The sequence below is a fragment of the Ranitomeya imitator genome, chromosome 1, assembly GCF_032444005.1.
Source record: "Ranitomeya imitator isolate aRanImi1 chromosome 1, aRanImi1.pri, whole genome shotgun sequence".
Classification (NCBI taxonomy): domain Eukaryota; kingdom Metazoa; phylum Chordata; class Amphibia; order Anura; family Dendrobatidae; genus Ranitomeya; species Ranitomeya imitator.
Window position 1 is genome coordinate 30907288 of NC_091282.1, and position 21993 is coordinate 30929280.

Consider the following 21993-nt stretch of genomic DNA (forward strand, 5'->3'; position numbering starts at 1 on the left):
TGGTCAGAATGCTGAGCTGCGTATAACCCCGCCCCCCCAGCAGGGATTGGCAGCTTCCTGTATACTGTGCCAATCAGTAATTGGGGGGGCGGAGTTACACAAATTAGCCTGACTAACCTGCACATGAGACCTAGTCTGTGATAATCTCCTGTTGATAAAACAATGATTGCGTTGAAACTGCAGCACGCAGCCTAATAAGTGAAGCATCGTTGGAATCGGATTAAATTGCAAAAATCCGCCGTCAGATTCCCTTTCAAGTACGTAAAACATATAAAAAGAAAATCGCTGAAAACATCGAGGCCATTTCCTAGAACGCGGGCTCATCCCTGGGTCGTGGATGACTTCTCACCTTGCGCGGCAGTTTTGTGAATGTTACATATCCGGAATAACTTCCACTGCTGCGTATACGAGATATTCTAATCTGTATAGTCCTGCTATAATACGCATCGCTGGGGAGGAGGCGACACTACGACATGCACTATGATATTAAGAGACATTTAGATTTTTGGATGTTTTTGTTACTTTTTTTCCCCTCTTCTTTGCACTTTATCCAATGAGGATAGACCTGCGCCCTTTATACCAAAGACAGAATCTGTGCCTGCGCTTCCAGTATTAAGTTGTAGTAAAGATGATTTTTTTTTTTTTGTTCTACCTTTTTTTTTTTTCTTTGTTGATTATCGTTTTGTGTATGCAGCTCCTATGCAGAGCTATGCGTCTCCTCGTATAGCCCGTTCCCGCAGTGATACTCTCATCTTTCTTGTCCCTTACAAGGGGACGTATCACTGCAGGGACAGACTACACAGGGCTGGTTTGTAGTCTGTTACCACGGTGACGCATAGACCTGCATGGGAGCTGTATACTCAAAACGCAAGGAGCGGTTCCTTAGAAGGGGATTTATAGGTCAGGAAGTTCACATACATCCTCCTCGTACAGACGGGACGCGTAAATGTAATCGTATCTGTATATCGGAGATAAGACGCTGTTATTGGCTGCTGTTCAGATTATTTGCGCTAATCTCTTGTGTAAATATGATGAAGGGGGGAAAAGTCCAAAAAGTTTTTGGAGTCTACTACGTTTTTTTGGGGTCTTATATGTGAAGCAAATGCACTTCTGGGGTCTCTTTAAATGTTGCACAATTACAGCTCCCCCCCCCCCCCCCGGCAGGTCACGACAGCCTTTTTTTTTTTTTTTTTTTTTGGGGGGGGTTGTAGCTTTGCAACGACTGTAGAGATCCGCGGGTCAGACCACAGATCTATTCCTGGTGGGCATTGCGCTGGCTCAGATTTATAGTGATAGAAGATCATAAAAAAAAAAAATTCTATATGTATTCTGTATTTATAGTAAAATATATGTAAAAAGAAAATGTAACAGATGTCTGCATGTGATAACCCCTCTATGAACCCCCTTCAACTAGAAGTTACGAAAAAAAAAAAAAAAAAAGTTTTTCGATTTTTATTTTTCCGCAGGAATGGCGCCACCTCTGACTACAGGCTATGTCCGGTATTGCAGGCGTATATTTGATTGCAATACTTGGACAAAAGTGGCATCTCTGGGGGGAAAAAAACATGACCTCTAGCATTGGCTTAAATTGCACTCAGCGGGTAGCACCTGATTGCGTAAGTAGCAGTTCCCTTATATATCAGGGAATGCTGGGAGTTGTAGTTTTGCATCGAGCGGAGCGCGGATTCCTGCTGTCGATTGATTTCTCAGGGTTTTTTAAAGGGGGTTGCCAGTTATGCGATTGACTAGCGGAAAGCTGGTCTGGAGAGTGACACTGGAAGCTCCTACTGTAGGGTCAGAGGCGGTAATGGACGTTCTTGGGGCCCAAAATAATGTAAGCGGGGCCCTTCTACTAATAACGGCGCCATCTTGTGTGGCAGAGGAAGCTTCGGGCCCCAGGAGCGATTGCCGCCTCTGCACCCCCCCGTTTTTACCCCCCTGTGAATTGTTTTGCCTGTATGTGTAATCTATAGGTTCCTCCTGGGCATTTCATGGCCGTCCCCCGAGGATCTGTCCATCGCTGTTTTTTTGTAACTCCTCCTCTCTATCGTCACTGCCAGTAGATTTTTTTTTTGTGATTGTTCTTTAGTATCCGTGTATGTAAATGCTGTAAGTATGTGAGTCGCTCCACGTCATCCGGTCACATAAGCTACATCAGTATTTTTCTTTTGTTTTTTTGTATAAAGTCACTTTTGATGCTGCTTTTTTTTTTTTTTTTATTTGAGCCAAATCATAATTTGAGCTTTTGAGTTTTGTAAGAAAAATAAATAAAATCTCTGAGATGCAGATTGATGGTTTTGTCCTGGCGTTCATTTTTTTTTTTTTTTTTTTTTTTGTTTTGTTAATACACTAACGAGCATATGACTTCACTTTGTTCTTTTCCGTTGGGGGATAACCCTTTAAAAGAGCGTTATCCCATCATACTTAAAGGGATATTCCAACTTTTAACACGATTTCACTTTTAGGTCCAAGATCTCGTGCGAAAACATTTCAGAATATCTCGTTCTGTTTTCTAATACAAAGCTCCAAATCCTAAGAAGTGACTTTACAGGACAAGTATTCTAAGAAGTTTTCCTGCAGGGAGCAGGGCAGTGCAGGGCGTCCATGGGGTGCAACTTCAGCCAATAGCAACAGAGCAGGAAGTGATGTCAGAGTGGGTGTGGCTCAAACCTCTGCTGCACAACTCAGAACATGCATCATTAGTTTTTTGGGGTGTTAAGGATCTTTAGTGGACACAGCACCGTAGAATCTTATGTTTGGGGCCAAAAAAAGGGAGAATATTACTAAGGTGACAATTTATAACACGGTTCTCCTGGATACATACAAATTACAAGTTTAATTTTTATTTTTTATGCTCCTTTCCTACTTATATCAAGTCTGGGGAATCTAGAGAGACATTTTGATGTTCAGCAAGACACACAAAAAAATCTTCACTATGAAGAAAGTCTGCAAGAAAGTTAATAAAATAGAAATGTATATGCATTCTGCAACTTATGAATATTCAATTGGCTAATGGAAGTGTCCAGGATTGGAGAAAAAAAAAAATCTTTTGTCCTTTTATTGTGTTTAATATACAATTATAGCAGTGAGCGTGTGGTTTCTGGGTGGCTGCATCCACCACTAGGGGGAGCTCAGGAGATAAATGCGTACTGTTATACATTGAGCTCCCTCTAGTGGTGATGTAAGGCAACAGTTTATGCAGGGAATGAATTAATAAACTAGGAGGTCTGATATGTGGGAAGTATATAGGGTTAATTATGGGTATCCCCCTTGTCAAGTGTAGTCTTCTTTATGGAGGTCATCGAAAATCTCATTGGTACTGTGTAGAGTTACAGTGGGGGAAAAAAGTATTTAGTCAGCCACCAATTGTGCAAGTTCTCCCACTGGTAAAGATGAGAGGCCTGTAATTGATATCATAGGTAGAACACAACTATGAGAGTCACAATGAGAAAACAAATCCAGAAAATCACCTTGTCTGATTTGGTAAGATTTATTTAGCAAATTATGGTGGAAAATAAGTATTTGGTCATTAACAAAAGTTCATCTTTATATTTTGTTATATATCCTTTGTTGGCAATGACAGAGGTCAAACGTTTTCTGTAAGTCTTCACAAGGTTGCCACACACTGTTGTTGGTATGTTGGCCCATTCCTCCATGCAGATCTCCTCTAGAGCAGTGATGTTTTGGGTCTGTCGCTGCACACCACGGACTTTCAACTCCCTCCAAAGGTTTTCTATGGGGTTGAGATCTGGAGACTGGCTAGGTCACTAGGACCTTCATATGCTTCTTACGAAGCCACTCCTTCGTTGCCCTGGCGGTGTGCTTTGGATCATTGTCATGCTGAAAGACCCATTCAGGCTTCATCTTCAATGCCCTTGCTGATGGAAGAAGGTTTTCACTCAAAATCTCACGATACATGGCCCCATTCATTCTTTCATGTACACGGATCAGTCATCCTGGTCCCTTTTCAGAGAAACGGCTCCAAAGCATGATGTTGCCACCCCCATGCTTCACAGTAGGTATGGTGTTCAGCATTCTGTCTCCTCCAAACACGAGTTTTGTTTCTACCAAGCAGTTCTACTCTGGTTTCATCAGACCATAGGACATTCTCCCAATACTCTTCTGGATCATCCAAATGCTCTCTAGCAAACTTTAGACGGGTCCAGACATGTACTGGCTTAAGCAGGGGGACACATCTGGCACTGCAGGATCTGAGTCCATGGTGGCGTAGTGTGTTACTTATGGTAGGCCTTGTTACATTAGTCCCAGCTCTATGCAGGTCATTCACTAGGTCCCCCCGCGTGGTTCTGGGATTTTTGCTCACCGTTCTTGTGACCATTTTGACCCCACGGGGTGAGATCTTGCGTGGAGCCCCAGATCGAGGGAGATTATAAGTGGTCTTGAATGTCTTCCATTTTCTTATTATTGCTTCCACTGTTGATTTCTTCACTCCAAGCTGGTTGGCTATTGCAGATTCAGTCTTCCCAGCCTGGTGCAGGGCTACAATTTTGTTTCTAGTGTCATTCGACAGCTCTTTGGTCTTCACCATAGTGGAGCTTGGAGTGTGACTGAATGAGGTTGTGGACAGGTGTCTTTTATACTGATAAACAGGAGCCATTACTACAGGTAATGAGTGGAGGACAGAGGAGCCTCTTAAAGAAGAAGTTACAGGTCTGTGAGAGCCAGAAATCTTACATGTTTTTAGGAGGCCAAATACTTTTTTTCCACCATAATTTGCAAAATAAATCTTGCCAAATCAGACAATGTGATTTTCTGGATTTGTTTTCTCATTGTGACTCTCATAGTTGTGGTCTACCTATGATGTCAATTACAGGCCTCTCATCATTACCAGTGGGAGAACTTGCACAATTGGTGGCTGACTAAATACTTTTTTTATTCCCCACTGTTTTTGGCGAGGGCTCCCACGTATTTACACGCATCCTCCAATCATCTCCACTCAGGATCACATTTACAATATTTTTAATATTTTATTAAGATGTAAAACAAACATGAAATTACAAAAAAAAAAAAAAAGTATCCGAAGGAAATGGACAAATGGCAAAAGACAGATTTTATATTACAAACACATGTAAACTGTGCAAAAAGGACGATGGTCGAAATGCTACAGGACACCGGATGACGAGTTCAGGAGAAGTTTTATAAAAAATATACAAGTACAAAATGCCGATGTCCGATCTACAAAACGGAAAGTCAAGCACAATACAAAATAGGTCGGTCGGGTCGTAAAGTCGCGGAACGTGAGGAGGGTCTGCACCACGACAGACTACTGAGAACATCTGATTACTACGGCAGAGCGAAATGGAAAAGTCCGGAACCCCGCTATTCGGTCTATAGAACATTAGGGTGATTAAAGTGGGGGTTGCTGGGGTTCCTATCACTGAGACGCCCAGCGATCCTGAGAATGGAGATCTGCAACCTCATCCTGAAAAGGAGAGAGGTGCGCATGTGTGTCCTCGGCTACAATCGTCCTATAGGACTGCCTAGTACAGCACTTGGCTCTTTTCATCCCATAAATAATGAATGGAGTTGAGGTTCGTATGCTCAACCTTCACTCCATTCATTGTCTATGGGACTGCTTAGTACAGCACTCGAATGTTTCCATCAGTCTATGGAAGAAAGACAAATCGATCACTTGCCTATCTGCATCAGTTCCATAGACAATATATGAAGTGGAAGTGTGCATTCTCAGTCTTTGCTCCTTTCATTGTCTATGGGCCTGCCTAATACGGCACTCGGCTATTTCCATCAGTCCCATATATAATGAATGAAGTGGAAGTGTGCATTCTCAATCTCTGCTCCTTTCATTGTCTATGGGCCTGCCTAATACGGCACTCGGCTATTTCCATCAGTCCCATATATAATGAATGAAGTGGAAGTGTGCATTCTCAATCTCTGCTCCTTTCATTGTCTATGGGCCTGCCTACTACGGCACTTGGCTATTTCCATCAGTCCCATAGACAATATATGAAGTGGAAGTGTGCATTCTCAGTCTCTGCTCCTTTCATTGTCTATGGGCCTGCCTACTACGTCACTTGGCTATTTCAATCAGTCTCATATACAATGAAAGAAGTGGAAGTGTGCATGCTCAGTCTTTGATCCTTTCATTGTCTATGGGTCTGCGTAGTACAGAACTTGGCTATTTCCATCGGTCCCATAAAAAATGAATGAAGCGGAAGTGCGCATGTTCAGTCTATGCTTTTTCATTGTCTATGGGACTGCCTAGTGCAATGCTTGCATATTTCTGACGCATGGAGCAGAGAGGTGCATGCTTGGACTTTGCTAATTTCATTGTCTACGGGACTGCCTAGTACAGCACTTGGCTATTTCCATCCATCCCATAGACAATGAATGGACCAAAGGTCCACATGCTCGATCTCTACTCCTTTCATTGTCTATGGAACTGCCTAGTACAATGCTTGGCTGTTTCCAGCAGTCCTACAGATAATGAATGTCGGGGAGGAGCGCCTGCACAGACACCTCTGCTGTCCTCGGCAATCCCATACACAATGATGGTAGCAGAGGCATCTGTATTCCATTCAGGATGAGGTTGCAGAGTCCCCTTCTTGGGATCACTAGGAGTTTGTCCTTCAGGGGTTAATTAGATTTTTTTGTGTGTTTTTTTTTTTTAGACTAAAGACCGCATTGGCTTTGTACTGGTATTTGTCTATCCATACTATTCTCAAAAGACAAACCATGTTCTACCCATGACCTTTACCTCTGCACCCCCCGCTAACTGCCCACCCTGCTACTCCCAATCTCAACCAGGACTGGTAACGAGATTTTTTTTCTCTTCTAAATAATTTGTATATAAGAAAAAAAAAACCTTTTGCAATGTAAGGAGGACACAAATTGGGGCTCAGGTAAGAGATGGCCGATACAATCTATGCCAAATGTAGCATAGAAAAATGTAAAACTACTAAATTCTGCATTCGAGATGTCTACACATAGAAAAATATTCAGGAAATAAATGAGTTGTGTCTCCTGTGGTTACATCCGGACATGTTCATCTGTCCCACCTTATGGCCCTTGCAGGAAGCTAGAAATACCTGCGTGGTGGCCAGGAGGTGGTGGCCACCAGTATTGCTCTGCAGCCCCAGACAGAACAGTGGGGGAGACTTCTGCTGCGTCCAGTTGCCTTCCAGACATAGGATTGTGAGAAGGAGATGGATGGACAACTCCCTAGACACAGTCCAATTATTATCTTCTAAAACAAGAAATTAGTCCAAACGCCACCTTTAAATGAATGAAAATAAATACTCCGACATCGCTAGTGGAATTCCAGTAAGAAAGATGGTAACTTTCCCAATTATCCACATCACTGCTGTAAACAATGTAGAAATCCCTGGTGGTCTAGGAAGGTGAAAAGTGTAAGGGAGACCTTTCTGGTGACCGGTAATATCTGATGAATTAATGGAGACATTGCTGGTGGTCTATGCTGGAAGAAGATTTGGTGGAAACATCTATGGTGCTTTAAGGTAAATGAGTTGAAGGAGACATTGTTGGTGGTCTACAGTAGAGGAAGAGTTGATGGAGACATGTCTGGTGGTCTACAGTAGAGGAAGAGTTGATGGAGACATGTCTGGTGGTCTACAGTAGAGGAAGAGTTGATGGAGACATGTCTGGTGGTCTACAGTAGAGGAAGAGTTGATGGAGACATGTCTGGTGGTCTACAGTAGAGGAAGAGTTGATGGAGACATGTCTGGTGGTCTACAGTAGAGGAAGAGTTGATGGAGACAAGTCTGGTGGTCTACAGTAGAGGAAGAGTTGATGGAGACAAGTCTGGTGGTCTACAGTAGAGGAAGAGTTGATGGAGACAAGTCTGGTGGTCTACAGTAGAGGAAGAGTTGATGGAGACATAGCTGTGGTCAACAGTAGAGGAAGAGTTGATGGAGAAATTCGTGGTCTACAATGGAGAAGCTGATGGAAACATGGCTCGTGGTCTATGGAAGAGGAGGAGTTGATGGAGACTTGGCTGATGGTTTGCAATAGAGGGGTTGATAGTCATGGCTGGTTGTCTATGATAGAGGAGTTTGAGACATGGCTTATGACCAATGGTATGTAATGAATTAATGGACACATTGCTAATTGTCTAAGGTAATTGAAGAGTTGATGGAGACAAGGCTGGTGGTCTATGGTAGATGATTTTATGTACACATGGCTGGTGGTCTACAGTAGAGAAAAAAATTTAGGAGACTGCTGGTGGTCTATGATAGGAGGAGTTGATGGAGTCATGGAAGGTGATCTATGGTAGAAGAGGAGTTTGAGACATGGTTTGCGAAGAATGGTATCTAATGAAATAATGGACACATCGGTGGTCTAAGGTAGAGGAGACATTAATGGAGACATGGCTGGTGCTCTGTATTCGAAAAGGAGTTGATGGCAATATGGCTGGTGGTCTACAGTAGAGGAGGAGTTGATGGAGAAATCGATGGTGGTCTGTGGTTGAGGCGCAGTTAACGGAGATATGGCTGGTGGTCTATGGCAGAGGATGAGTTGATGGAGATATGGCTGGCAGTCTACAGTAGAGGAGGAGTTGATGGAGACATGGCTGGTGGTCTGTGGTTGAGGCGGAGTGACATGGCTGGTGGTCTACGGAAGAGGAGATGATGGCGAAATCGATGGTGATCTGTGGTTGAAGCAGAGTTGATGGTGACATGGCTGGTGGTCTACGGAAGAGGAGGAGTTGATGGAGAATTTGATGGTGGTATGTGGTTGAGGCGGTGTTGATTGTGACATGGCTGGTGGTCTATGGTAGAGGATTGGGACTGTGGACATTTCCAGTTAAACATAAAGCTTCTAAGTCGGCTTATTATAGCACCAGAATACAGCAGAAAAGACAATTATGACGACTTAAAGGGAAGATGTAGGAGAAAATAATCTGCATCGAATTCCTCTGTTAATGGAAATGGTCCTCTTTAAACCGAAAACATAAAAAAAAATGTATAATGCAATGTTTGACAGCGGCCTTCTATAAAACCTGTACATCTCTAATCATGGTCTCGGGTGGGACACCACGGTGTGCTATCGCCTTGTTAATTATGAAAATGCACATTAAAAGGGGGTTGACCACTTTTTGAAACTTTTTTCATTAGAAATTTTTCCTAAAAAAAAATAAAATAATAAGTTGACCTCCAGCAATCAGCTGTGATCTGTGAAAAATAAAAAAATACAAGTGCTCAATTTCCCTACAGCACCACCAGAGGAGAAATGAAGCATTACAAAATTCTTGGAATAAAAGGATGTGTCTGGTCCTCCAGAGCGGGACGCTTTTTTTTGCATTTTGTCTCCTTTCAACCTTTGGAAGGGAGGGGCCTAAAACAAGTCTGTGCAGGACGGAGAGAAAGTCCACTCTATAGCAAAATAACCTAGAGATCACTTCTCAACTCCCACGATGGCCATTCAGACAGGAGATGACTGCAAATGCTGCAAGACCAACAAAATGAGGTCCGGTACCGTGAGGAATGCAATAAGAGTTGGGGAAAAACATAGTTATGTAAAACCGAGTCCTCGGAAAATAAATAGCTGCTAATGACCAGTCAAGGGGTGGACAAAAGGATCTATGACATCGTCCGGGTTCTCAATGACCATTTTGGGCTGGTTGTGCGGAAAAGGCACGCATTTCTCATACACGAGTCTGCTCTCCGCGCAATACAAACTTCTTTTAGAAGATTCTTTTTGGTTTTTCTGGCTTTCTTGTAACAGACTTGGAAAGACAAGGATTGCAGATTGTCCTCCGAGTGCAAAAGTCGTCCTTTCTCCCATCAGAATAAAAAAACGAACAAACCTAAGAATGTGTCCTGTTCCTATTTGGTGCCACAAGTGTTAATGTTTTTCCCATCCGATGCGTCTTCCACCAGCGACACGTGATAGTCTGTAGAGAGGGTGAAGTGAGAGATGCAGCCTATAAGGCCTCCGATATATTGCCGATTGGTGTGTGACGCGATCTCCTTCATCCCACCTGGAAGCCAAAACCAAACATCATTACTTACAGGGGTCATGAAATGTAGCATACCTTAATGTTTTTTTTGCTCCTAGTTCTTTAAACTGAGGCAAATGTTTAATGAATAATGCACAAAATCAAAACTGCTCTTTATTTTTGCCTTTAAACTTTTTTCCAAAGTTCAAGAAATAAAAAGTTGTAAAAAGTGAAGACAAAAAATAAAATTGCTCCGGGAGGGGGGACTGGAGTAAAAGTGCACAAAAACGATGTAACTTCTTAAAAACTACAATTAATGAAATGGTCAAAAACATCTAGAAACCACGAAAGCCTGCCGAAAATGACACACAAAAGATAAAAAACAGGCGAACGCGTGAAGTAGACTTTAAAATAGGCACAAGTTACAAAAGTAATGAGGCACAAATGTATCAACTAAAAGTTTAACATTTTCTGTGTAATCTCCACTTATGTATAAAAATCAAATACGAAATTAGATTAATACAAAAAAAACAGAAAAATGCTACCAAAACTTGCACTAATAACTATGAAAGTATAATGAATACTAATTTAACATAAAAAAATGTCATCGATGTAACGCCCACATGTTCATTAACTTAACAGTCAACCTTGGTAATATGAAAAATGTGTCCAGATATATGTTTACACGTCACTGACCATATTCAGGATAGGGATCAGTAACAGAGACCACCACTGAGGGGTTAGACCACCACATCTCCTTGCTGCCTACCATTGACACTCGCCACATAGTTGAAGGCCTCGCAGTGGCACCAATACTGTTCATGTTAAGTTGTCAGGTTTATTAGAAGTAAATGGAGTTGGAGATACTGTTGGGTTTTAGTATTTGTGATCAAAGTTAAATTATAAGAGCCGATAGCGTCGCTCACCAACATATAGATCTCCGTTAATATTCAGCTGCCGCATTAATCCTGGAGATTTTCCCGTTCTTGCTCCATAGTCATCCACAGTTACCTTTCCCGACTGACCGTCACTGAAACAGAAAATGTATTTAGTATCTGGATAGATATTTCACGTGTGTTTGCAAATAATTCTATCATATACATTCGCCATTATTCCACGCTTGCACCAGTGTCCATAAAGGGGCCACATAACTGCCAATATGGAGGAGCAGGATGTGATCGGTGACCTGTACCTCGGCTAATACACCCCATAAACATTAGAAGTTTGCACCCCGATGGATTTGCAGGTTTCAGGGAAAGTCAGCTGATGTGTATAACTCAAGATCGAAGATTATAACATTCTCTTACCGTACGGCCTTCACTCGATGCCATCTGCCGTCATTAAAGGTTCCATTGACGATAACTGAAACCATTCCGCTGCCCAAATTATAACTATGGAGAGAAGAACCAAGGGGAAGTGTTATTGGATCCCTCCTGTCATTCCTCCCTGCATTGATCTTTTGGTTTTATTGAAAATTGCGGATCCATAATATAAAGTCATCAGTGGGATTTCAGAACCATCTTACTGGGGGTTTTCAAAATGTGTTGGTCCTCCAGCAAGACTTCCCCAGTCTTCTAGTCATTCTGTCTCAAAAGAAGACATTGGTATTACAAAATAGCATATGATATCTGCCGGTCCTGGTACAAATGCATTAAAGCCCAGGAAAATTCTAATTTGTTTCCTATAAACCTTAATATGGACTAGAGGCTCATTCTACAATACTGAGCTCCAAACCATAGCAATAGCTTTAGAAAAATATTGTCTACCAGCAAACAGAGATATATGATAAGAATCTGTCTGCAGCCACCACTAGGGGGAGCTTCCTGTATACAGAGATACATGATAAGATCCTGTCTGCAGTCACCACTAGGGGGGAGCTCCCTGTATACAGAGATACATGATAAGATTCTGTCTGCAGCCACCACTAGGGGGAGCTCCCTGTATACAGAGATACATGATAAGATTCTGTCTGCAGTCACCACTAGGGGGAGCTCCCTGTATACAGAGATACATGATAAGATCCTATCTGCAGCCACCACTAGGGGGAGCTCCCTGTATACAGAGATACATGATAAGATCCTGTCTGCAGTCACCACTAGGGGGAGCTCCCTGTATACAGAGATACATCATAAGATCCTGTCTGCAGTCACCACTAGGGGGAGCTCCCTGTATACAGAGATACGCGAGAAGATCCTGTCTGCAGCCACCACTAGGGGGAGCTCCCTGTATACAGAGATACATGATAAGATCCTGTCTGCAGTCACCACTAGGGGGAGCTCCCTGTATACAGAGATACATCATAAGATCCTGTCTGCAGTCACCACTAGGGGGAGCTCCCTGTATACAGAGATACGCGAGAAGATCCTGTCTGCAGTCACCACTAGGGGGAGCTCCCTGTATACAGAGATACATCATAAGATCCTGTCTGCAGTCACCACTAGGGGGAGCTCCCTGTATACAGAGATACGCGAGAAGATCCTGTCTGCAGCCACCACTAGGGGGAGCTCCCTGTATACAGAGATACTGTACATGATAAGATCCTGTCTGCAGTCACCACTAGGGGGAGCTCCCTGTATACAGAGATACATGATAAGATCCTGTCTGCAGCCACCACTAGGGGGAGCTCCCTGTATACAGAGATACATGATAAGGTCCTGTCTGCAGTCACCACTAGGGGGCGCTCCCTGTATACAGAGATACGTGATAAGATCCTGTCTGCAGCCACCACTAGGGGGAGCTCCCTGTATACAGATATACGTGATAAGATCCTGTCTACAGCCACCACTAGGGGGAGCTCCCTGTATACAGATATACGTGATAAGATCCTGTCTGCAGCCACCACTAGGGGGAGCTCCCTGTATACAGAGATACATGATAAGATCCTGTCTGCAGCCACCACTAGGGGGAGCTCCCTGTATACAGAGATACATATTATAAAACGATCAGGGGGATCTACTGTAAATAGATATAGAGTCCTCAGAAAAATACCACTAGTAAATCCAAAAATAGATAAATCTGAGTACTCGAAGATAATCCAAGAAAATAATATTTATTAATGTCACAACCGATCATACAGAATGCCAACGTTTCGGCTCATAGGGCCTTTATCAAGGCTAATTTATCTGTAAAATAAATACAACAAAAATATATAGCGTATCATATACATAAATATATTGACAGGTTGTGTACAGAAACAGAAAAACTCCATAATATTCGGACAAAATGAGTCCCATAAATGCAAAAGTGACTGTGGAGTGAAGACATACCCTAAATAAAGAGATGAAAGAGAATGTCCATATGAGTCATGTATATAGTACATAACAAATGCATCAAGTTAATCACCTCACGGTGTGGGAAAATGGAAGTGAACAAGCGAGGGAAAAGAATAGAGAGAGAGAGAGAGAGAAGTAGTGGCGCTCGAATCATGCAGGAGTGAAACAAGATACAAACAGATAAACATAAAGGGAGGTTACCTGTATGAAGGTAGGGCGAAACTACACAAAGAATGTAAAGGGCAAAAGAACGCAATTAGAAACCCATAGGAAGTGTCCTATAGAAACTGAAAAAGCCCCAGAGTAACCGATACCTACCGGGAGGAGTGAATCGCTGCGGATACAGGCGCCACCGCTAATGGAGGAAGGCATAGTGGAAGAGGAGACCGCTCCTAATAAAGGGACGCTAATCGCCATACCGGAAGAGAGCGCGAGACGTATGGAGAACGCAGGGCGCATGCGCAAACGAAAGACAGGACGGAAGTGGGGCAAGGAGCCACCGGAAGTGTGGCACCGAACGAAACAGGAGAAAAGGAGATAAAGGTGAGCGCATGCGCACAAGAAAAAAGAAGCGAAGACTGGGAGGACACAGATGGCAAAAGAATAAGCGGAGGAGATAAGTCTCACCGCTAGTAGAAGAAACCATCGGTATGAAGAGAAGGGGGAAGGGGGGAAGGGAGGAAGGGGGGGAAAAAAGGAAGGGAAGGGAAAGGGAAGGAAAAAAAAGGGGAAAAGAACAGGAGAAACAGAAAGGGAAGAGAAGAAAAAAGTAAAACACGCCACAAACCTGAGAAGATTAAGTAACACCACAAGGTGATAAGTCACGACTCATGTCTAAAGGAGAAAAAGGGAAAAAAAGAAGAAAGGGATCAATAACAATAGTATAAAAATAACAAATAAAGGATATGAACTCCACAGACACTATAATAAAATAAAGCAAATATAACGACTATAACAGGTAAAAAGAAGGGGAGAATATAAACATAAAGAGGTCAACCTGGCCTGTATAACAGCAATGAACCACTGGAATCAATAGAAGGTCTCATACTCCCTATTAAGACCATAAGGCTCCAAAGTCTGGAGCACATGAATCCAGTAGGCCTCCCTTTGCTTTAATTTCAGGATCCTATTACCACCTCTCCTCATAACGGGAACAGTGTCAATGATCTGGTAACGTAGCTGTGCTATAGAGTGATTATGTGAAACAAAATGAGCTGGTACAGGTAGAAGTAGTTTATTGCACCTGATAGTGGATTTGTGTTGTGAAATGCGGTCTCGGATATGTTGGGTAGTCTCACCAACATATCCGAGACCGCATGGACACTTAATGAGATACACTACAAAGGTGGAATCGCAGCTAAAATAGCCACGAATAGGAAATCTCTTGCCAGATCTGGGATGGGTAAATGTGTCGCCCCTAATAATATTGGAACACTGCCGGCAGTGTAGACATAGAAATGTGCCTGTGCGGGCTGTGGCCAAAAAAGTTTGTCTAGTCACCATTTTGGAACTGCCAACATCAGCTGAAACTAACAAGTTACGAAGGTTAGAAGGTTTTTTATGACACATAAGAGGGGCCACCTGGAATTCGGGAACACTCGGATAAGACAGGCCTAAAAGGGACCAGTGTTTTCGAATCAGACCATGGAACATAGGCATAAAGGGATGATATGTGTTGACAAATGCCATCCTACTGACACGTTGTTGTGGAACATTAGAGGATGAATTGTCTAATGAAGTCTTTAATAATGACTCGGGATATCCCCGATTACGAAACTTAGATGTCATTTCGTTAAGTCTCACAGTGCGTAGAGACGGATCCGATACGATCCTATTTACCCTGCTATACTGTGATCTCGGCAGAGACCGCTTAATGTGTCGTGGATGACAACTAGTAAATAGGAGTAAACTATTCTTATCACTTAACACTGGTCCCTTTTAGGCCTGTCTTATCCGAGTGTTCCCGAATTCCAGGTGGCCCCTCTTATGTGTCATAAAAAACCTTCTAACCTTCGTAACTTGTTAGTTTCAGCTGATGTTGGCAGTTCCAAAATGGTGACTAGACAAACTTTTTTGGCCACAGCCCGCACAGGCACATTTCCATGTCTACACTGCCGGCAGTGTTCCAATATTATTAGGGGCGACACATTTACCCATCGCAGATCTGGCAAGAGATTTCCTATTCGTGGCTATTTTAGCTGCGATTCCACCTTTGTAGTGTATCTCATTAAGTGTCCATGCGGTCTCGGATATGTTGGTGAGACTACCCAACATATCCGAGACCGCATTTCACAACACAAATCCACTATCAGGTGCAATAAACTACTTCTACCTGTACCAGCTCATTTTGTTTCACATAATCACTCTATAGCACAGCTACGTTACCAGATCATTGACACTGTTCCCGTTATGAGGAGAGGTGGTAATAGGATCCTGAAATTAAAGCAAAGGGAGGCCTACTGGATTCATGTGCTCCAGACTTTGGAGCCTTATGGTCTTAATAGGGAGTATGAGACCTTCTATTGATTCCAGTGGTTCATTGCTGTTATACAGGCCAGGTTGACCTCTTTATGTTTATATTCTCCCCTTCTTTTTACCTGTTATAGTCGTTATATTTGCTTTATTTTATTATAGTGTCTGTGGAGTTCATATCCTTTATTTGTTATTTTTATACTATTGTTATTGATCCCTTTCTTCTTTTTTTCCCTTTTTCTCCTTTAGACATGAGTCGTGACTTATCACCTTGTGGTGTTACTTAATCTTCTCAGGTTTGTGGCGTGTTTTACTTTTTTCTTCTCTTCCCTTTCTGTTTCTCCTGTTCTTTTCCCCTTTTTTTTCCTTCCCTTTCCCTTCCCTTCCTTTTTTCCCCCCCTTCCTCCCTTCCCCCCTTCCCCCTTCTCTTCATACCGATGGTTTCTTCTACTAGCGGTGAGACTTATCTCCTCCGCTTATTCTTTTCCCATCTGTGTCCTCCCAGTCTTCGCTTCTTTTTTCTTGTGCGCATGCGCTCACCTTTATCTCCTTTTCTCTTTTCTCCTGTTTCGTTCGGTGCCACACTTCCGGTGGCTCCTTGCCCCACTTCCGTCCTGTCTTTCGTTTGCGCATGCGCCCTGCGTTCTCCATACGTCTCGCGCTCTCTTCCGGTATGGCGATTAGCGTCCCTTTATTAGGAGCGGTCTCCTCTTCCACTACGCCTTCCTCCATTAGCGGTGGCGCCTGTATCCGCAGCGATTCACTCCTCCCGGTAGGTATCGGTTACTCTGGGGCTTTTTCAGTTTCTATAGGACACTTCCTATGGGTTTCTAATTGCGTTCTTTTGCCCTTTACATTCTCTGTGTAGTTTCGCCCTACCTTCATACAGGTAACCTCCCTTTATGTTTATCTGTTTGTATCTTGTTTCACTCCTGCATGATTCGAGCGCCACTACTTCTCTCTCTCTCTCTCTCTATTCTTTTCCCTCGCTTGTTCACTTCCATTTTCCCACACCGTGAGGTGATTAACTTGATGCATTTGTTATGTACTATATACATGACTCATATGGACATTCTCTTTCATCTCTTTATTTAGGGTATGTCTTCACTCCACAGTCACTTTTGCATTTATGGGACTCATTTTGTCCGAATATTATGGAGTTTTTCTGTTTCTGTACACAACCTGTCAATATATTTATGTATATGATACGCTATATATTTTTGTTGTATTTATTTTACAGATAAATTAGCCTTGATAAAGGCCCTATGAGCCGAAACGTTGGCATTCTGTATGATCGGTTGTGACATTAATAAATATTATTTTCTTGGATTATCTTCGAGTACTCAGATTTATCTATTTTTGGATTTACAGAGATACATGATAAGATCCTGTCTGCAGCCACCACTAGGGGGAGCTCCCTATATATAGAGATACATGATAAGATCCTGTCTGCAGCCACCACTAGGGGGAGCTCCCTGTACACAGAGATACATGATAAGATTCTGTCTGCAGCCACCACTAGGGGGAGCTCCCTGTACACAGAGATACATGATAAGATCCTGTCTGCAGCCACCACTAGGGGGAGCTCCCTGTACACAGAGATACATGATAAGATCCTGTCTGCAGTCACCACTAGGGGGAGCTCCCTGTATACAGAGATACATGATAAGATTCTGTCTGCAGCCACCACTAGGGGGAGCTCCCTGTACACAGAGATACATGATAAGATCCTGTCTGCAGCCACCACTAGGGGGGAGCTCCCTGTATACAGAGATACATGATAAGATTCTGTCTGCAGCCACCACTAGGGGGAGCTCCCTGTATACAGAGATACATGATAAGATCCTGTCTGCAGTCACCACTAGGGGGAGCTCCCTGTATACAGAGATACGTGAGAAGATCCTGTCTGCAGTCACCACTAGGGGGAGCTCCCTGTATACAGAGATACATGATAAGATCCTGTCTGCAGCCACCACTAGGGGGAGCTCCCTGTATACAGAGATACATGATAAGGTCCTGTCTGCAGTCACCACTAGGGGGAGCTCCCTGTATACAGATATACGTGATAAGATCCTGTCTGCAGCCACCACTAGGGGGAGCTCCCTGTATACAGAGATACGTGATAAGATCCTGTCTGCAGCCACCACTAGGGGGAGCTCCCTGTATACAGAGATACGTGATAAGATCCTGTCTGCAGCCACCACTAGGGGAGCTCCCTGTATACAGAGATACATGATAAGATCCTGTCTGCAGTCACCACTAGGGGGAGCTCCCTGTATACAGAGATACATGATAAGATTCTGACTGCAGCCATCACTAGGGGGAGCTCCCTGTATACAGAGATACATGATAAGTGTTGTGAATTCTGTGGCTGAGTTCACTTCTGTGGTCACAAGTGGTATTGCAGTCTCTGGGCTTCCTCCCTCAGGTGTTTTGGTGAGCTCGTTGGCTGCCTTGCTATTTAGCTCCACCTGAGTCTGTCTTCCTTGCTCCTTGTCAATGTTCCAGTGTTGGATCTGAGCTACTGCATCTTTCCTTGGGCCTGCTGCTCTGCTAGATAAGTGCTTCTAGTTTGTTTTCTGTTTTTTCTGTCCAGCTTGCTATTGTCTTTTGCTGGAAGCTCTGAGAAGCAGAGGGGTGCACCGCCGTGCTGTTAGTTCGGCACGGTGGGTCTTTTTTGCCCCTTTGCGTGGTTTTCGTTTTAGGGTTTTTTGTAGACTGCATAGTTCTCTTTGCTATCCTCGCTCTGTCTAGAATATCGGGCCTCACTTTGCTGAATCTATTTCATTCCTACGTTTGTCTTTTCATCTTGCTAACAGTCATTATATGTGGGGGGCTGCCTATTCCTTTGGGGTATTTCTCTGAGGTAAGTCAGGCTTGTATTTCTATCTTCAGGCTAGTCAGCTCCTCAGGCAGTGCCGAGTTGCATAGGTAGTTGTTAGGCGCAATCCACTGCTGCTTATAGTTGTGTGAGGATAGATCAGGTACTGCAGTCTACAGAGATTCCACGTCTCAGAGCTCGTCCTATTGTTTTTGGTTATTGCCAGATCTCTGTATGTGCGCTGATTACTGCACGCTGTGTTGCCTGATTGCCAGCCATAACAGTACAAGGAGCCACACCAATGATTCCCAATAGAGGGAAAAAAGAAATCCTGACATCATTTTTTTTTCTTAGCTCTGTCTTCAGTCTTTTTTTTCCCCTAGACATTAGAGTGCTTCAGGACACAGCTGTGGACATGGATATTCAGGCTCTGTGCTCCTCAATGGATAATCTCGTTGTAAATGTACAAAAGATTCAAGATACTATTGATCAGAAATCGATGCTAGAACCAAGAATTCCGATTCCTGATTTGTTTTTTGGTGACAGAACTAAGTTCCTGAGCTTCAGAAATAATTGTAAGCTATTTTTGGCCTTGAAACCTCATTCTTCTGGTAATCCTATTCAACAGGTTTTGATTATTATTTCTTTTTTGCGCGGCGACCCACAGGACTGGGCGTTTTCTCTTGCACCAGGAGATTCTGCATTGAGTAATGTTGATGCATTTTTCCAGGCGCTGGGACTGCTTTACGATGAGCCTAATTCAGTGGATCAGGCTGAGAAAAATCTGCTGGCTTTATGCCAGGGTCAGGATGATGTAGAAGTATATTGTCAGAAATTTAGGAAATGGTCAGTACTCACTCTGTGGAATGAATCTGCACTAGCGGCTTTGTTCAGAAAGGGTCTCTCTGAAGCTCTTAAGGATGTAATGGTGGGATTTCCTATGCCTGCTGGTTTGAATGAGTCTATGTCCTTGGCCATTCAGATCGGTCGTCGCTTGCGCGAGCGTAAATCTGTGCACCATCTGGCGGTACTGCCTGAGAGTAAACCTGAGCCTATGCAGTGCGACAGGACTATGACTAAAGTAGAACGGCAAGAACACAGACGTCTGAACAGACTGTGTTTCTATTGTGGTGATTCTACTCATGCTATTTCTAATTGTCCTAAACGCACTAGGCGGTTCGATAGCTCTGCCGTTATTGGTACTGTACAGTCCAAATTCCTTTTGTCCATTACCTTAATGTGCTCTTTGTCATCGTATTCTGTCATGGCGTTTGTGGATTCAGGCGCTGCCCTGAATCTGATGGATTTGGATTATGCTAAACGTTGTGGATTTTTCTTGGAGCCTTTGCGGTGTCCTATTCCGTTGAGAGGAATTGATGCTACACCTTTGGCCAAGAATAAGCCTCAGTACTGGGCCCAGCTGACCATGTGCATGGCTCCTGCACATCAGGAAGTTATTCGCTTTCTGGTACTGCATAATTTGCATGATGTGGTCGTGTTGGGGTTGCCATGGCTACAAACCCATAATCCAGTATTGGATTGGAATTCTATGTCGGTAACCAGCTGGGGTTGTCAGGGAGTACATGGTGATGTTCCATTTTTGTCTATTTCGTCATCCATTCCTTCTGACATCCCAGAGTTCTTGTCGGACTTTCAGGATGTATTTGAAGAGTCCAAGTCTGATGCCCTACCTCCGCATAGGGATTGAGATTGGTGCAGGGGCGGTTTTGTCACAGAGAGGTTCTGGTTGCTCAGTGTTCAAACCATGTGCTTTCTTTTCCAGGAAATTTTCTGCTGCTGAGCGTAATTATGATGTGGGCAACCGAGAGTTGCTGGCCATGAAGTGGGCATTCGAGGAGTGGCGTCATTGGCTTGAGGGTGCTAAGCATCGCGTGGTGGTATTGACTGATCATAAGAACTTGACTTATCTCGAGTCTGCCAAGCGCTTGAATCCTAGACAGGCCCGTTGGTCGTTATTTTTTGCTCGTTTTGATTTTGTGATTTCATACCTTCCGGGCTCTAAAAATGTGAAGGCGGATGCTCTGTCTAGGAGTTTTGTGCCCGACTCTCCGGGGTTATCTGAGCCGGCGAGTATCCTCAAGGAAGGAGTCATTGTGTCTGCCATCTCCCCTGATTTGCGGAGAGTGTTGCAGAAATTTCAGGCTAATAAACCTGATCGTTGTCCGGCCGAGAAACTGTTCGTCCCTGATAGGTGGACTAGTAAAGTTATCTCTGAACTTCATTGTTCGGTGCTGGCCGGTCATCCAGGAATCTTTGGTACCAGGGAGTTGGTTGCTAGATCCTTCTGGTGGCCATCTCTGTCACGGGATGTGCGTGCTTTTGTGCAGTCCTGTGGAATTTGTGCTAGGGCTAAGCCCTGCTGTTCACGTGCCAGTGGGTTGCTTTTGCCCTTGCCGGTCCCGAAGAGGCCTTGGACACATATTTCGATGGATTTCATTTCTGACCTTCCCGTTTCTCAAAAAATGTCGGTCATTTGGGTGGTCTGTGATCGCTTTTCTAAAATGGTCCATCTGGTGCCCTTGGTTAAATTGCCTTCCTCCTCTGATTTGGTGCCTTTGTTCTTCCAGCATGTGGTTCGTTTACATGGCATTCCTGAGAATATTGTTTCTGACAGAGGTTCCCAGTTTGTCTCGAGGTTCTGGCGAGCCTTTTGTGGTAGGATGGGCATTGACCTATCTTTCTCCTCGGCCTTCCATCCTCAGACTAATGGCCAGACCGAACGAACCAATCAGACCTTGGAAACATATCTGAGATGTTTTGTTTCCGCTGACCAGGATGATTGGGTGTCATTTTTGCCGTTGGCTGAGTTCGCCCTTAATAATCGGGCCAGCTCGGCTACCTTGGTCTCTCCATTTTTCTGCAATTCTGGGTTCCATCCTCGTTTCTCTTCAAGACAGGTTGAGTCTTCGGACTGTCCTGGTGTGGATTCTGTGGTGGACAGGTTGCAGCAGATCTGGACTCAGGTAGTGGACAATTTGACCTTGTCCCAGGAGAAGGCTCAGCTTTTCGCTAATCGCAGACGCCGTGTGGGACCCCGACTTCGTGTTGGGGATTTGGTTTGGTTATCTTCTCGTCATATTCCTATGAAGGTTTCCTCTCCTAAATTTAAACCTCGTTTTATTGGTCCGTATAGGATTTCTGAGATTCTCAATCCGGTGTCTTTTCGTCTGACCCTCCCAGACTCCTTTTCCATACATAATGTATTCCATAGGTCGTTGTTGAGGAGATACGTGGCACCTATGGTTCCATCTGTGGAGCCTCCTGCCCCTGTTTTGGTGGAGGGGGAATTGGAGTATATTGTGGAGAAGATTTTGGATTCTCGTGTCTCTAGACGGAAACTCCAGTATCTGGTCAAATGGAAGGGTTATGCTCAGGAAGATAATTCCTGGGTTTTTGCCTCTGATGTCCATGCCCCAGATCTTGTTCGTGCCTTTCATGTGGCTCATCCTGGTCGGCCTGGGGGTTCTGGT

At 43.8% G+C, this 21993-nt stretch overlaps 1 protein-coding gene across 1 annotated transcript in view; it reads right to left on the reverse strand.

Moving 5' to 3' along the window:
• Nucleotides 1–4968: 4968 nt before the first annotated feature.
• EGFLAM (EGF like, fibronectin type III and laminin G domains) overlaps nt 4969–21993 on the reverse strand; it is a 184540-nt gene continuing 167515 nt past the window's right edge. The window contains exons 21-23 of the mRNA XM_069745931.1: nt 11245–11328; nt 10864–10967; nt 4969–9979 (exon numbers count right to left, since the gene is read on the reverse strand). Coding sequence (XP_069602032.1) covers nt 9825–9979; nt 10864–10967; nt 11245–11328 — 343 coding nt within the window. The 3' untranslated portion in view covers nt 4969–9824. The remainder of the gene's footprint in view (nt 9980–10863; nt 10968–11244; nt 11329–21993) is intronic.